At 37.5% G+C, this 16,962-nt stretch overlaps 1 protein-coding gene across 1 annotated transcript in view; it reads left to right on the top strand.

The window, feature by feature from the left end:
• The window catches only part of LOC142083547 (prolyl endopeptidase FAP-like), a 42,686-nt gene extending 27,161 nt beyond the window's left edge, over window positions 1-15,525 (top strand). Inside the window, exons 19-25 of the mRNA XM_075153092.1 lie at window positions 999-1,193; window positions 3,810-3,864; window positions 7,123-7,222; window positions 10,323-10,387; window positions 11,280-11,352; window positions 11,616-11,689; window positions 13,063-15,525. Coding sequence (XP_075009193.1) covers window positions 999-1,193; window positions 3,810-3,864; window positions 7,123-7,222; window positions 10,323-10,387; window positions 11,280-11,352; window positions 11,616-11,689; window positions 13,063-13,164 — 664 coding nt within the window. The 3' untranslated portion in view covers window positions 13,165-15,525. The remainder of the gene's footprint in view (window positions 1-998; window positions 1,194-3,809; window positions 3,865-7,122; window positions 7,223-10,322; window positions 10,388-11,279; window positions 11,353-11,615; window positions 11,690-13,062) is intronic.
• Window positions 15,526-16,962: the final 1,437 nt, after the last annotated feature.

The following is a 16,962-nucleotide window of genomic DNA, read 5'->3' as shown; positions in this document are numbered from 1 at the left end:
AAAGGATAAAAACATGTGGGCTATTGCTTGGAGTTCTTAGCTCTGTTAGTGCTTCTGTTTATCATGAGGCAGTCTGAAATTATTGATTTCAGCTTTGCTAATATGAAAAATACAAGAACCTGCTTCATTTTTTAAGAAAAAAACCCAAACACCCCTAAACCACGTGGACTGGCTTTTTTGATCAAATGTTCCTTCTAAAGAGCATTTGACATGAATTTAATTTATTGCAGGCAGGAAACGCAACAAAAATTGCAGTGGTGCAAAAAAAATGAGAGGCAGAAAGGAGACCTGAGTGGGTGTAATAAACCTTACATCATTATTTATTAACCAGTGATGATCCAAAGGTCCAAGAATCCTAAGTATGTTTGAATGAAGTTCAGAGTAGAAGATTCAGTCAGTCATGTCCTTGAGGTCAAATGTATAATTTGCACTAGGCCATTCTCATGAGGAGTGTCTCTCTGTATTGCTCAGCTATGTGGAGTGTGTTCTGCCCACAGCTCCAACAGCAAATGATATTCCTTACTGAAACAAAGAAGGCCTGGGGATGGACAGAGAGTGTAAGGAGCTGTACTTCTTTCTCCTGTTTCCTTTGGCATTGCTGACTGCATGTGGAGATCAAATGCAGAAAAGCACCAAAAAGCTGTTTTACACCTAAGGAATTTGGAGAGAGCAAGGAATTGAGTTTTTGAGGCATGACTCTTGCAAGGATTCCCCTTAGGACAAGTACCTAATGCTGCACCCCTTAGGCTGAGCTAAAACTAATGATTTGCCTTAGGCATAAGACCTAAAGGATTAAAATGGATTTTAGATAGCAAAATCTCACAAATATATGAAAATGGCAGTTGAACTGTTTGTCTACTGAGCGCTCTGAACCACAGCCTTATAGCAAAATACTTGTGGAGGAAATGTAAGAAGTACCTATAGCTACAGTCCAGTATCTGGTAATCATTTGTAAGTTTATAAATATGAGTTGAAAATGTGTGAATTTTCATCATCAGGTACGGAGGACCTTGCAGTCAGAATGTAAAGGAAACATTTAGCATTAGCTGGATAACCTATCTTGCAAGCAAAGAGGGAATTATAGTTGCTCTAGTGGATGGCAGAGGGACAGCTTATCAAGGTGACAAGATTTTGCATGCAGTATATCGAAGACTAGGAGTCTATGAAGTTGAGGACCAAATCTCAGCAGTGAAGTAAGTAGAATATCTCCCTGTATAACTGTTGTATTTACATACCTACAAGAAGTAATGTGAAAAAAATATTAAATATACTTCTCAGTCTTTCTTCTGGAGAACTGAGGTCTCCAGGAAATAAGACAAGAAGACTTGTAGAAATAAACTATTACTGAGGTGCTTGATGTCAGTGAGGTTTTGTGGGTTATATTAAGTCCATATACTACTAAGTCCACATTTGGACCTCATTTGGATCTCACCACTTCCATTTTATAAAAGCATCATCATAGGCTTCAATCCTAGGCCTAAGGAAATACAAGCTTCAGTGGTGAGAGGTAAGCCAATGTAAGCCATTATAGTGAAATTTTCCCTGTAGGGGAAACCTACCTCAGTGACCATAGCAATTAGCCAAAGATCCATAGTGATGTACCACAGTGATTAGCTAAAGGTCAAATGTGAAGTTTGTAGCAAAACTGAATCCTGACACAAGCCTTCTAGAGTTCAGTTAGTCATAAACTTGCCTTCCATGCTATTTTAGGATAGTTATGAACAACAGAAAGTGTCTGAGGTCCTCTGGTAGTTGTTCCACGACAGTGGCTCCTTTGCATTGAAACACTTGAAGTGTTCCAAGGGAAAATAATTCCCTAAGCAGAAGTTTTGGGAGGGAGTGAAAGCTGAGGTTTTGTAAAGAAAGGCTGCCTGTTCAGCTTACAGATGCAGTAGCCCTGCTGAAGTAAGCATCTAAAGAAGTGTTAGTCTGAACCCCACAGAGATGAGTGCAAGGCAGGAATAAGGAATTTAGTCTAGCCTTTGGTCTGGAATTTGGCCCATCAGAGCATGGATAGATTTCCAGGTGCAATAGTAAATACCCTCTTTCCCCCAGTAACAGACATAATTCTAAGTAGCTTAGCTAGAAATTGGATGTAGCAGTCCTGGTTTCCACTGCTTTCTCTGCTTGTTTGAGAACACTGCCTGTATTTATAAGTGTGTGTGAGGGGGATATCTCTTCCTTCCTCTTTCTGCTTTGTGATAATTCATTTCCTCCTCAATGATATAAACACATCATTATCCTTTCCAGTGATAAATGAAACAGAATAGCTGTATATCATATCAGCTTTTTCTGTTAATCTATTATTTGATTTTCTTTCTTGAAACTTTTAGCAGCAACAGCATACTTTAAAATATCACAAGAGAGAGATTGTTTTTTTATTACTTTGAATCGTCACTCAGACATAAAATGTCAGAGACAGAGGGAACCTAAACTGATTCTGCAGTTGCAAAATCTGCTGAGACAGGCTGTGAAGAAATGACCTCAGACTTCATGCTTCCCAGTTTTCTGTCAGCACCTAGACTAAATTTTTATTCAGTTAAATGTATTGCATTCCATTTTCCTGATCTAACACATGGTTTAAGATGCATGATTTTTAGAGAGGAACCTATACTCTAGTGGGAAGTTCTTGGAGGGGCTTTTATTGTAGGAGGAACCCCAGGGATTAAGACAGCAATATAACAAAGCTGAATCATTTTTTGTCTTTTCCAACTTTGTCGCACCCAAATAGTATCCCGCATTTTGGGTGTTGTCAGTGACTCGTGCTTGTCCTAGTAAAATAAGGCTAGCAGCTGCTGCTATGTGTCCTGGGATGTATCTGAACCTATTTTGTTTATCTGTCACTCTTGAACCTTTGTGGTTCCCTTTTGCATCCCCTTTTCTTTGCTGTTGCTAATACAGCTCTGGAAATACAGCCTTCAGACTCTGATGCAGGATTTTTGTAGGAGACCTAATATTTATGATTCTCTTTGACCTATTTGACTACTGAGTGCATAAGCAAGGTGCACCTTTCATCCATTGCAAGCTCATTACCTACCTGGAGCATTAGAAGATGTTTTCCTCATTATTTTTTTATTATAGTAGCGATATGTGCTCTTCGCTTTTCAGGCACATAAAAAAGAAAGCTTATTGCTCCAGGGAATCCCTAATCTCAGAGGTTGATACTGTGCCTCTTGAGAGATCAGAGTATCAACTCGTAAAATGAGAGTGTTAAGCATCTTGCAGGATAAGGTCTGAATGCTAATGGTAATCCAGCACCTTTGGCATTAAAATGATGAAAACGATAATAGCCTGTGGGAAGGTAGAGCTATGGGAAATGAAGTGTGGTTATTAGTAGGAGTACACTTTCTGAACTTTTTTCTCTGTATGTGTGTGACTGTATGTTTCTACATATGCATAAGCACATATATATATATATATGTGCACATATACATCATGAGTATAATGTATTATGTTTAATCTAGTCTGGACTAAATATCCAGGTGGATTCTAAGTATAAGAAAAAAGAACTTTTTTGCCAAGAAGCCAGTTGGGCAGAGTCCTCATTCACTGGAAAATTATTATGAAGAAAGAATTAATTTCAGCATTTTTATTCTTTCACGAAAAATTCTTCCTTTTCCTCTGAAATGTCTATTAATTGAATAATTGATGCTTTGTAGAAATCAGACATGCTATGCTGATTGTCAGTTTGCTCAAATTGGTGGGGTGTGTGGAAAAAAGTGAAAGAAAAATAACTTTTTGCTAATTTGTTACAGTATTAGCGATCTTTTGTAATAATGCATTTATTTCTGTGATTTTCTTTTCCACAGGAAATTTATAGAAATGGGTTTTATTGATGAGAAACGAATAGCAATATGGGGTTGGGTAAGTGGCTGGGTTTTTTGTATCTATCTTTACATAACCCTGCAGTATAATTTTTTTTAATTCTTCCTTATTCTGTTCTAAATCTGTATAAAGTTTCTTCTACCAGTGTTTGATAGTATTGCCAAAGGGGATAGTTCCTTTTGGTGCCTGTATACATGCAATTGCAACAGTGCAAGCCCCCAGAAAGGGATCTTTGGCAGCTAAAGAGGGAATTTTGAAAAGCTGATGTCTAATACATTGTTTGGACTTGAAGTTAAGCAAAATTGAGACATTTTAATTGGCTTTGCTTTTAACTTAGGGACTTACTGGCATGGTGTCAAAATTCAAGTATTGTCCTTTCTGATCTGAGATTAAAATAATGAGAAAAGTCCTATGAATACCTCTCATCAGAAAATGTGACCACTGCATCATTCTGAATCACTGTATACTTGGCTGGCTTTGAAATGGTCAGTAGGGCCGAATCTGGGTCTGAGAGGTGTACAACATTGACAACTTCACCAAGAAGTGGAAAAATTGGACAGTATAGGAGTCATTCTAAATAATCAGCCAGTCTATTTTTCATCTTTGATTTTTTTATGTACTTTGCTTTGTAACACTCCCAGAACCTTTTATAGCCAGATGTATTGCAAGTCTTTATTATTAAATGGCCAGATTTCACGACCCTTAGGCACTGAGAAATAGAATAGCAGACCTCAAGTACAAATTTTTTAGGATAGCACTGCATTCTAATAGGAAAAAAAAAATTATTGGAATAGTTGGGGTTCTTTTTCCTGTGCTGCCAGCTTCAAAGCAGGACCATTCATGGAAACGAGATGCAGACTTATTAATGGTGTTATGGGAGAGCTGAAGCCAACTTCAGTGGCAGCACAAATGCCATACAGCCCCTTTATAGAGATTTTTAAGATGTTTAGGCCATCTGACTCAATTGCTTATGTTCATCATGAATGGCTGGATCAAGAATGCATAGACAGAACTGGAGCCTTGCCTACTATCCAGCTTCAGCATAATAGAATTATACTATGCAGGAGAACGAGCTGATAAGCAACACCTGAGGGTCTCATGGATTAGGGACAGTACTGTAAGGAATGCTAAAGGGGGTTGGAGGGCAGACCTGTATTAGCCACCCTTACTCCTTCTCTGAGTAAATCAGTATCAGTTATCCAGCAGTAACAGGCAGCACTAACTAAAAAAGCTTGCAGAATAAACTGGTGTGTTAGCCACTCATGAACATTTTCCATTATTTTTCTCTTTATACATGTTCATTTTTCTCTGATTATCATTTGGAAAGACCTTTTATTTCATTCTCTTTAACTGCCTGTCTTTGCCAGGAGAATTCTTCTGATCTTTCACTGTTTGTTTTGTTTATTTTTTTGCTGGTTTTTGTTTGTTTTTTTGTTTTTGTTGGTCCAGTTTCATTGTAAGAGGCCTGCCCAGAAACACATTAGAGGATGGATCTTGTAACATTCAGTTCAACTGTAATTATAGAAGTTGCCTGATCTCAGATAGTACATGAGCAAGGTTGCTAAAATCTTTCTATGAAGCTTCTACCAACTAATATTTAAATTACTTTGGTCAGATGCTGCTATAACACCAGGATAAAATGGGGTGCCATATGGTGAAATTAAGTGACACAGATACTTAGAAGTGAGTAATTCTAAAGTGACATTAAGTAAGTTAAGGCCACATGAAAATATTTTATTTTTTTAATCACATCATATTTTATTTCACCACAGTGTTTCCAGAACCAATTAAGAGATTTCACACATCTAAAGCATTGTATCCCAGTAGCAGATATAATATTCAAATAACAGCACTATTCCCAAACCTGTCAGTCTTTTTTTTCATTTTTTTCTGTTTATGGTACCATTTCCTGGTCCATAACCTTTGAAAGGAGTTGAAAGGTGTCTCCTTATTTATGTCTGCAGCTTGGCAGATATGCATGAACTATGTAGCTCATCGTACTTGCAGACTCACCAAACTCTTCTGGATGACAAAAGCTCTTAAATAACCACTAAAGCAATTCAGGTTTTGAACTCTATCTCTCTGACTGTTACAGTGCATAGATTTATCTGCCTGATCCTAATCCTTTACTTTTTAGCCTTGTGGACTGATTTTTTTTAAACGATCAAATGAGCCAATCAAATGAGCTGGAAAAATTGTTCGAATTATTGTTTCCATTAGCATATACCTCATTGTCATTTCAAGCTGGAATGTCAAGAGGAGGGAGGAACTAACTTACTTTTGTACAAAAAATTATTTAATAATTCATATGCTACTGATGAGGTTGATAATCTTCAGAATTCTTCATGAAACACCCCATATTTTTATCCCTCCCTCCATTCCAAAATGAACAGTAACCCATTCTTTTCCAAAGACCTTATACAAATATTTTCCAACCCCAGTTCCATATCCTATGGACAGCCAAACCAAATGCTTTTTATTTACAGCATTTTCTTGTCTCAGCAACTAGCCCCGCACAGTTGCAGAGATCTATTCTGATATGCAGGCTTACTTACTACATTACCTAACTTCCAGCTATGAACTTATTCTTCCTTGCTGGGTCCCAGTTTAAGGAATCAGGCCAGAAAATAACAGGAACAGTGGCAGGCAGTAGGGAGGAATTGCTCCAACCTCAAGTTCTTAAGTAGCTGAGCTTATTAGTACTGGTTCAATATGGCAATCATTAGCAAAAGCTAAGTAGTTTGTTAAGGGAGGGAAAAACGTATAACTCTTCTTGGAGGTACACACTGAAAGGATGAGAGGCAATGAGCACAAATTGCCACAAGGGAAGTTTTGTTTAGGTTTTAGGAAAAAAATATTTACAACGACAGTGATCAGCATTGAAACAGATTGAGTAGAGAGGCTGTGTAATGTGGATGTGACTCTGATGGACCTCATTTAAATCTGAAGTTAGCCGTGTTTTGAGATAGAGGTTTCACTAGATTACCTTGAAGGACCCTACCAACTTAAATTTTTCTATGATTCTAAGTGGTAATAAGAGCAGTATCCTGTGATAAGCATTGAAGAAGTAGCAAAAAAGAAGTGATTCAATAAAATTGTCTAATCCCTCTCACAAGAAATCACATCAGATCCATTTGAAATAAATGAATTTAAAAAAAAAATTAAAAAGCTTTTGTTGCTTTGTACTCCATGCATTCAAAGTAAAATATTTACTCTGGAATTAATTTATGAGAGTTTGATTCAGAAAACAAAATATACTTCACCAATAATTTTAAACTGTCTGTGATTTCTCCCTAGTCCTATGGTGGGTACGTAACTTCTTTGGCACTTGGATCTGGCAGTGGAGTATTTAAATGTGGAATGGCTGTAGCTCCTGTTTCCAGCTGGGAATATTACGGTATGGAAACTTGTCATAAATACTGACTTGGAAAGCAAGATGTAGCATTTAATGACTTTCTAAATGAAATCATTGCAGGAGACTGCCAATATGAAACTTAAAGACATTGCAATTACCTAGACATAAAACTCTTAAGACCTTAAGTTTAATGTTTTCCTTGCTGAAAATAACTGACTGCAACTGGCAGTTTGGAACAGATTTTGTCACATAGAGGAAGGTATGCCCAGGTAATTCCATGTGCACATCTGTAACAATAAATGTGTAAAGCCCTCTTGATAAACTGCTATACTCAGGAGTGATCTCCCTAAAAATCCTGTTAAAAGCCCTCTTGATAAACTGCTATACTCAGGAGTGATCTCCCTAAAAATCCTGTTAAAACAGTATCACTGAATATAGAAACAGCTGAAATGATTTTTCTACCAGTAATGGAATCACAGTGCACTTCAACTTCAAATACAGCAGATGATCTCTGTCAAGAATCAGTATCTCTGATGACTGAAAAGTTATTTCCCAAAAGCAGTGGAAAACAGAGGGAGTCAGTTGTGTCTGATATAATTTTTTTTTTAATTAAATATTTTTCCCTTTACATGTTTCTCAGCCACACCTCCTGTGTTGTTGTGTTATTAGACATATTTTTATTTATGTTTATTGACGTAGGCTCCAAACTGTTCAGAGGAAGCAACTCCGGGAGTATACTCCCAGGGCCTTACTGTGTGTGAATAAAGCAGGCACATACTCATACTTACTTGCAGACCTGTTAAGCTTTTGGCATGGTGTAAAGGAACCTTAGTGTAAAAAAGAATCATGGCATGCATGTTTTCAATGAGCAAAATGTAGCACTTTGAACACATTTACTTAGCATATGGTTGTTTCCTAAGAAGTCTTGGTTATGAGAAGATTTTTTGGTTAAACGGGAAATATTCCTTCCCTGACTGCTAGCACAGACATTCCTTCTATTTATGGTGTTTTGCAAACAAAGGGGGAAACATTTGTATGACACAGGAAGCATAGTCTTCATGTTTTCACTGACATTAAGATTTTTGTAAGATATTTTCACTCATGATCGCAAAATTATTTCCAGAATGCAGGCATAAAGCGCTATTCTTGCAAAAGTCCTTCAATAAAAGAAAAATTATAAATATTTGTCAAAGCATTAAAAATTGAATGAAGTTTTTAAGTTAAAGTAGATTAGACCCACACCATTGCAATCTTTACTTTAGCTGAATTTTCAGGAGGGAGTTAAAGAATCTTGCTAAAAACACATTGTAAAATCCAAACAGGCAAATGTACCTCCACTAAGGAAGGAAGGAAGGAAACAGAAGGAAGTCATGAGTCATAAGTTTTGGCAAACAGATCATGTTAAGATTAGGGTGAACTGTGTTAGGGACAAAACTACAGGATGCTACATATTTGAGTCTCTAAGTAGTATCGGTATGTCAGAGGACGTACTGGCCCCTAGAGCTTCTAAATTCTGTCCCACCCCCTTTTAGATGCACAGATTAGAGTCTGGACCATAATCTTTCCTTTGAAATCCTCCCACTCACCTCCATTTTGTGTCAGAGTTAATAACAGCTGAACAGTTATAAGATGGCAAGGGAAATTGCATTCGGGGACAATGTATAGTTAAAAGCATTAGATCTGTGACTGTTTTATTAAAATTTGCAATTTATCTTCTTCTTCCTTAGTAATTGACAAGCCAAATCTTCCAGTTAGTCATTAGAATGCAATTCTGCTGACCTCTGTGGACTTGTTGTAGCTATACTGGTAGAAGAGAGTGGAGAATTTGGCTCAGAATACTGTAGAAATGCCAACCATTCAGAAAGAGTCTATTTTATTGAAAACTTAAGCCCAATATGGTTGTTTGACACTGTGTTGACAACAGATATTGCACATTTTCCGTTTTCATTGAATGATAAAGGATTTTGATAAAAGATAGGCTACTTAGATTTTTTTGGTACTTAGCTTATTACAAATTATCTTCAGGAGCCCTACTTGGCTGCTCTGGGAAACATAGTACACATCTTTAACGCTCAGTGGTAACATACGTAAAGGATACATAATAAACCACGGGAACGTGAGTACATCGAGCCATTTTCCTTTTCCTGGGAGGATTCTCATTTCTACTTTTTAACAAAACTATTCTAATGCAGTGTACCAAACTGGACAACAAGGTAGACAATCCCAATTCCTTACTGATTACAATGACCGTCACCTCTCTCATGGGAGGGAAAGATGCCAGCTCTTCTTTGTCAGAAAGCCTTGACTCCATTAAATAAATAAAATTCTCGTAATACTGCAGCCTGACTGCTCAATATGTGTCAGTTACTCTTTCAAGGCAAGGTCATAAAGAAAGTAATGTTCTGGTAGTGACAGCTGCTGCGTCAGTTTTCCACAAATTTTCATAACAGCTCTTAGTTAAATTACAAATACCCAGGCAGCTCAAAGATAGCTGTTCCTACTGATTTCTTGGTGATAGATACTGTTCAGTTATTCACATTTATTTTGTCAAACCTGTTAACAGTCTTTGTTGTAGTTAGAAAAAGGAATTGAACAAGAGACCTGAACAGCAATTGCACCACTTTTTCAGTGCAAGCCTGTATCATTTCCTGCTCCCCCTAATTTCTGCATATATCCATTCAATAGGAAAAGGACAACATATATATCTGTATTTACTGTATATACACATACACATCCCAGGTTGGAATTCTGCTCAGCTTCTCTTTTTAAGGTGTCAAAAATAGTCTGTGTCATTTTTCTACCATGCACCTTTATTGGCTCATTGGCTCATTCAACTGACTTCTGGAGTTCAACCCAGTAGCTTAAAGCTGTATCAGCTAATTACCTTTATCCACAAAACCTTCTGTTGGTTCCACAGATGAGTATCAAATCACTATTTCTGCAAGGACAGTTTGGAGGATATTTATTAATTAACCTTCATAGTCGATTTTTTAAAATATGTTTAAATTTGGTGTGTTATGAGGAAACCAAGCAAAACAGATACAGTTAAAATAAACAACATTTAATTTGCTATGTGCCACTGGAGGCACAAAAATATCTGTACATTCTTTATCTATAGCTTTTTTCTTCTTTAATATCGCAGCATCTATCTACACAGAACGATTTATGGGTCTTCCTGTAGAGTCTGATAATCTTGAGCACTACAAGGTGAGAATTCTCTTTCTGTTTTGATCTGCCTTAAACTTGAATCACACTTCCATGGACAAGTAGAACTGTGAAGAAAGAAAATAACCCGCCAGCTCTCATAGTGGCAGTCCTGTAGCAACTAAGCTAGTGCTGTGAAATTCATATCTCCGTAGTTACTTGTGGGTTTGTATTTATCAATCCTAAATATGCTAAATTGGAGGATCCTTATTTTCTCACTTGGACAAGTCAGACAGTTCTGCCAGTGCAAACCATTAGCCTAGGAAAGAACTCATGTGAGAGAGGTTAAAATGTTGATGTTTGTAAGGTTTTGGTTGGTACTGTTAGCTGTGGAATGCAAACTGCTTCATGCAAATTTAGCTCTCTGATAATAACATCATAAGCATACTAAATGGTCAGAACAGCTTCCCCTACCTGGAACATATCGCCTTTCTTCTTTTCTTCACATTGATAAGATGTCTATAGCTTCCTCTAGCAGCACACATATCAGCTCTGGATACAGAAAGGCCTGAATTAATGCCCAAAAAAGTTAGTGGAAAGACTCCTATTAAAGATTTTGGATCATGTTTGCAGTACCTATTCTCCATCCCAACTCAAAGAACAGAAATGCTCAATACCAAACTGCCCTGGTAGAGCTGTCTGGGGAGCCAGGAATTATAGTGTTCAGGGAGTGACACGTGGCAAGTGCTGTGCTTTTCATGAACTGGCCCTTAGAAAAGGCACTGAATATATATGGCTTCTGTTATAATCTCAGATTGATATGAAGTCACTGCTGTCATTATTATGCCAGTCCAACTGTTTGATTGTTGTTCTACCAGGTAATGAAAGCCTCTCAGCTCTGTGACCGAGTGGTTTAAATTGAAGCTGCTGAACTGTTCATTTTTCCTCTCAACAGAATTCAACTGTGATGGCAAGAGCAAAGAATTTCCAAAACGTAGAGTATCTTCTCATCCATGGAACAGCAGATGGTGAGGTTTGCAAATGGCAGTACAAATACAGAGCCAGAATCACTTTGTTTGAAAAACATTAAGCATCTTTCTATGCCTTTGATTGGGATCAGTACTTAGATCTTTGGTAGATTTCCATATGACATATTATAAGATGCTTACTCATTCTTAGTAATGTCAACTGTATCATTTGATAATTAGTGGACACAACTTAATGCACTATAACTTTATGCTTTGTGGTATTTACACGTTTCAACAGCCAATCTCTTTCTTCCCTTTTTTAGATAATGTACATTTTCAGAACTCAGCACAAATCGCAAAAGCTCTGGTTAATGCACAGGTGGATTTCCAGGCAATGGTAAATAACAGACTATTTTTCATTTTGAACAGTGGTTTATAGCTTTATCAATAAGCTTATCTGACATTTGGCAATGTTTTTAAGAACCCAGTTCAACTGAACGTGCTTCAAAATCTGGAAATTGCTAGTGCATTTGTTACTCTTCATAAACAATTTCTTCCTCAAAGGATTTGCCTGCTCTTCTTTTTTTTCTGCCTTCTTGCCCTTCGGATGCTAGCAGGATTTCTCTCTTGTCAAGAATAACTTAGAGGCTTTTAAAATGAGCCAGGGTGAAGAATGAGAGTCCAGCCTCCTTCTGAAAGTTGCTGATAGCTAGTAAAAGAGAGGAAGATGAAGGAGCTGGCTTCTGGGGCCAAAACCATCACTGGTTCTGATGGATTCTGTCTCGAATTGGACATGCCTGCCACAGGCACGAGGTGAAACAAGCAAAATGTGTATAAGGTATCCAAGTAGTATATCCAGGATGAGAAAAAAAACAAGTGCTCCGCAAAACTTGCCTGGGGTAGCAGGTGCAGGGAAGGAGAGAAACACATAGGCAAGAAGTTGGAGGATATAAATGAGGAATGAACAGGAGAAAAGTAGTTCTGAATTACATGCTAAGCTCTGCTTCTGCACCTTTTTTCTCAGAGCTAATGACCAAAGTGTTTGCCTGCTATCAAACATACTGGCCTTCTGCCTTGAGTCCACTTTCCCAGGGCGATGAACTCCCCAAAAAGGGATCACACAGGGATCTCCCTATACTTGGGGTTTGTAGACCCTTTTGTGTATTCCACATTTTCTGCCTCCTTCACTAACATTTAGCAAACCCGGGTTATTTCTCAAGTATCTGGAATACTGTATGTAGTTGTAGTCATTCTAGGTCAGCTACGGGGGAATGTCAGTTATTTCTAAGAGTTAGCGTAATTCATATGTGTATTTTATTTGCAGTACACCATTCATAATGTTCATGGCCCTGCTGTAATGCAGGATGTTTTGAATAAAATTTCACAACATTTAGCTGAAAGCTTCTTGCTTAGAGCCCAGTATTCCTAAGCAAGACTGTGACCTATTGCCAAGGCCGTGCAGCAGGTCAAGGGCATTTCATCCCTAAGGGCATCTCAAAGCTCTTTTGCCTGACTTAATACAACTGACTTGTCAGTACTGAGGCAGTAATGCTTACTCTTAGACTACAGAAGGTTTAGAAACTTTTCTTCAGCAAGAGTATGAATATGCTGGAAACTGATGAAAAGAAAAAAGATTAGCACGTCCCTCTGTTTTCTTGAGGCATCCGCTTTCTTCTGTATGGTAATAAAATGAAGTTCTTGTATTGTTTAACTATTGCAGAATTGAAAACATAAGATAGGGGGTTTATGGCTTTTTTTTTTCTTTTTCAGTGGTATACTGACCAGAACCATGGAATTCCAGGCCTTTCCAGCAAACATCTCTACACACATATGACCCACTTTCTCAAACAATGTTTTTCTTTGTCAGAATAAGTAGGCTCTTCAGAGCATGCTAAGGCATCCGATACATCTCTGGGAGAATGCGATGATAACAGTGCCCAGGTTATATAGTTTTCAGGTGAATTGATAACAGGAACTTTGAAGTTTTAAACTTGATGTTTACATCCACTTTTGATATTGTATATTAGCAAATGTTATGGTAATACATGTTTTGGCACATTTAACGCCTGTTTGATAGAAAAAATAAAATCAGAATGTAAAATGCCATGTGCATTTATTGCCATCTTGCTTAAACTTACATTCTGCAATCCAAAGATAGGTGGTCCATTGCAAAGGCACACTGCCAGATGAATATGCTTGCATTTGTTAACTGTAAAATGGGAAAGGACAAAGAAAGCAGTGCAAGTACCTCATTAGCATCCTAAGAAGATGCTAAGAACCAGTTTCTCAAAATTCATTTCCAATTTCTTGGAAAGAATCCAAGCAGGGATAGGAACACACGATATTTAAAGCTGAAGTTTGGATAATTATTGAGAATATTGAATGCTGTGTTCAAATTTTATTCAACTCTTATTTGAAACCTTGATTCTGCAAAACTCTCAGTGTTCAGGTTTAAATATGAAAGCAGGACATTCATTATAGCTATTTTATCTCTGTTTTTTCTCCCTGTATTCAGAATATGTGAGCCATATTAGCCTGTTTTTAATCTCTAATCATCACCTCAGCATTCAAATTAATCTCAATGTCATTCATCCCAGACTGGAGGGGAAGGATCAAAGGATTATGTAGGCTTTCTTTGCTTTGTTTCCAGTGAAACTATTTTAGGGATTCTTTTAAAAATGCTAAAGACTAATAAGGATAGGAATACTTGTATTCTTTTGATTAGTAATTAAATCAGTCCTGTCATAATATAAGAATATGAACAAGCTAATTGGCAAGAGGTCCACTGTAGATGAAATTACTCTCTGGTCACATGTTTAAAAAATTCTGAGTTAGCCTACTGCATAAGAACCACGTTCTGTCTAACACAGTATTTCATCTCTGCTATTAGCCAGTGAGAGTACAAAATAACCTGAAAAAGATTGTGGAGTAGCCTTCCCACAAGGCAAGCTGCTTCCTAACTCTCAGTCAGAGATTGGTTGCTGCTTCTTTGTGGAAAAGCAAGGGGTTTCATTTGACCCTCTTGACAAAAACATGGAGTTTAGCCAAAATCATTAAAATGTGGAAGTGATTTGCTATGTAACAGCTTCCTTCGTTTTGTTAATGGCAATATCAAATTTGATTTTCCACACATGAGAACATTCCTCAGACACATCTTTATGTAAATGTAGTTGCCAAGCTGTTTGTAATGGTTAAATTATACTTTGATGGGAACTCTTCAGAAAATACTCAATTAGTTCAGGTTTTTTTGGAAAGGCTGCCAATTACGTGACGTTAATGAGCTTTTTGTTGGTAATGTAATTAAAATTCAACTGCTATAATGGTTAAAGGAAAAAATTATAGCTCTAAGAAAGTTAACATTAAGCAAATATAACATGAAGTGGGGCTAATTAGATGTTGATTATATGGTCCTATATGCATTTGCTGCACACAACAGTAGTCTCAGTAATGTGATTATTTTACAAATAAGGAATACAATTCAGCTGAAATTACTGAGCTTTAACTCTCATTTTCTTATATTGATACAACACCACAGAAACCATTGCAAAATTGTGGTGAAAGAGAGAAAAATCAAGCTCTTATCCCAGATGCTTAAAGGTTTTAGATACCTGAATATGTCAATCATAGAATCATAGAATTGTTTAGGTTGGAAAAGACCTTTAAGGTCATCAAGTCCAACTGTTAACCTAGCACTGCCAAGTCCACCACTACACCATGTCCCTAAGCGCCTCATCTACCCGTCTTTTAAATACCTCCAGGGATGGTGACTCAACCACTTCCCTGGGCAGCCTGTTCCAATGCTTGACAACCCTTTCAGGGAAGAAATTTTTCCTAATATCCAATCTAAACTTCGCCTAGTGCAACTTGTGGCCATTTCTTCTTGTCCTATCGCTAGTTACTTGGCAGAAGAGACCAACATCCACCTCGCTACAACCTCCTTTCAGGTAGTTGTAGAGAGCGATAAGGTCTCCCCTGAGCCTCCTTTTCTCCAGCCTAAACAACCGCTGTTCTCTCAGCCGCTCCTCATAAGACTTGTCAATGGGAACCTAGAGCAATTTTCAAAAAAGCATGGTATCAATCTCACATAAGTATCAGTATATTAAGTTCTCTTTAAATTTCTGCACCTTTATTTTTATTTATACTTTTGAAAATCCTGTAAACTCTGGAAATTTGGCCTCATAAATTGGCCCTTTTTGGATACTGTAAGTAATAAAGTGATGCAATGTGTTGTTCATACCCTGCCCACAGGTCTGTAGTCAGAAGCTTCTGGAAGTATTTGAAATAAGGGACATTTCAGGAAAATGTGTCAAGTAAAATAACAGAAGGTACCTCTTTCCCAAGGGATGCATTAGCTGTTTCATTATTAATCTGCCATTATGTCTGTTTGTTTCCTAAGGCAATCAGAGTACACATCTTCCAAACTGTCCACCATTTACCTTGGCTTGTAGGAAGCAGTTGTGGGGATAAAACATGAAAAAAAATAAGTGCATCATGTTGCTGTCAGTTTTGCTTCATTGTTTTTCATGTTCTTAATTTATTTGCCTTACACAGCGTTCTTGCCAAAGAATATGTCTTCAGCAGAGTGTGACATTTACATTGAGTTGTTGGAATAATGTCTAACCTGAAAGCTTTATGATTGAGCAACCATGTATTTTGATGACCTGGGGGAAAATGTTCTAGGATGGTGTGAGTGTCAAAAAAACCTTCTTAAAAACATACACAACATCAAGTTGCTGGGCTGTGCTAATAACAGGTAACCTTGCAGTCATTCATTAGAAATGGTGCAGAGCACTTCAAACTTACCATCGCAGTATCACAGAATCATAGAATGGTTGGGGTTGGAAGGGAACTTTGGACATCATCTTGTCCCACCTCCCTGTTCAAGCAGGGCCACCTGCAGCCAGTAGCTCAGGACTATGTCCAGATGGCTTTTGAATATCTAAAAGGATGGAGACTCCACAACCTCTCTGGGCCACCTTTGCCAGTACTCAGTCACCCTCATAGTAAAAAAGTGTTTCCTTATGTTCAGACAGAACCTTCTGTGTTTCAGTTTGTGCTTGTTGACTTTTGTTCTGTCCCTGGGCACCATTGAAAAGAGCCTGGCTCCATCTTCTTTACACCATCCATTTAGATATTTATATACAGTGATAAGATCTCCCGAGCCTTTTCTTCTCTAGAAGGAGAACTTTCTCCATTCTGCATTGCTGTCTACAATCACAATCCATGTTATAAGCATCACCACAAACATTCACTGGACAGTTATTTGCCCCATTCCTTTTTAATCTAGCGTACAGTATAGGCTTTTCTGTAACAGAGCTTCAACAGTTCAAAATGAAAGGGCTTGTCCTGAGGAATCAAGCTGAAGCTAACAAAAATACGTTTAAGGATTAGCCTTACATATTAATAAAAAGTATATATATCTATTCTCAGACATACAATATGGTATGTAAGAGACAACACTGGGACAGAACTTACTATGAAACTAAGAAATGATAGCTTTTATGACAAGATTTTCTAAGCTAATGAATGAATATCCTCAAAGTTTTGCTTCCCACTTTCAAATGTTTTAGAGGATCTGGTTTTCAGAAAATGCTAAGCACTTTCTGCTCTTCTTTTCTCTTTTGAGTAAGAATCTCACACTTCAGATACCCAAAAATACTTCAGACAATG

The sequence above is a fragment of the Calonectris borealis genome, chromosome 6 (assembly GCF_964195595.1).
Source record: "Calonectris borealis chromosome 6, bCalBor7.hap1.2, whole genome shotgun sequence".
In the NCBI taxonomy this organism is placed as follows: Eukaryota; Metazoa; Chordata; class Aves; order Procellariiformes; family Procellariidae; genus Calonectris; species Calonectris borealis.
This window is presented reverse-complemented; position numbering and strand designations above follow the sequence as displayed.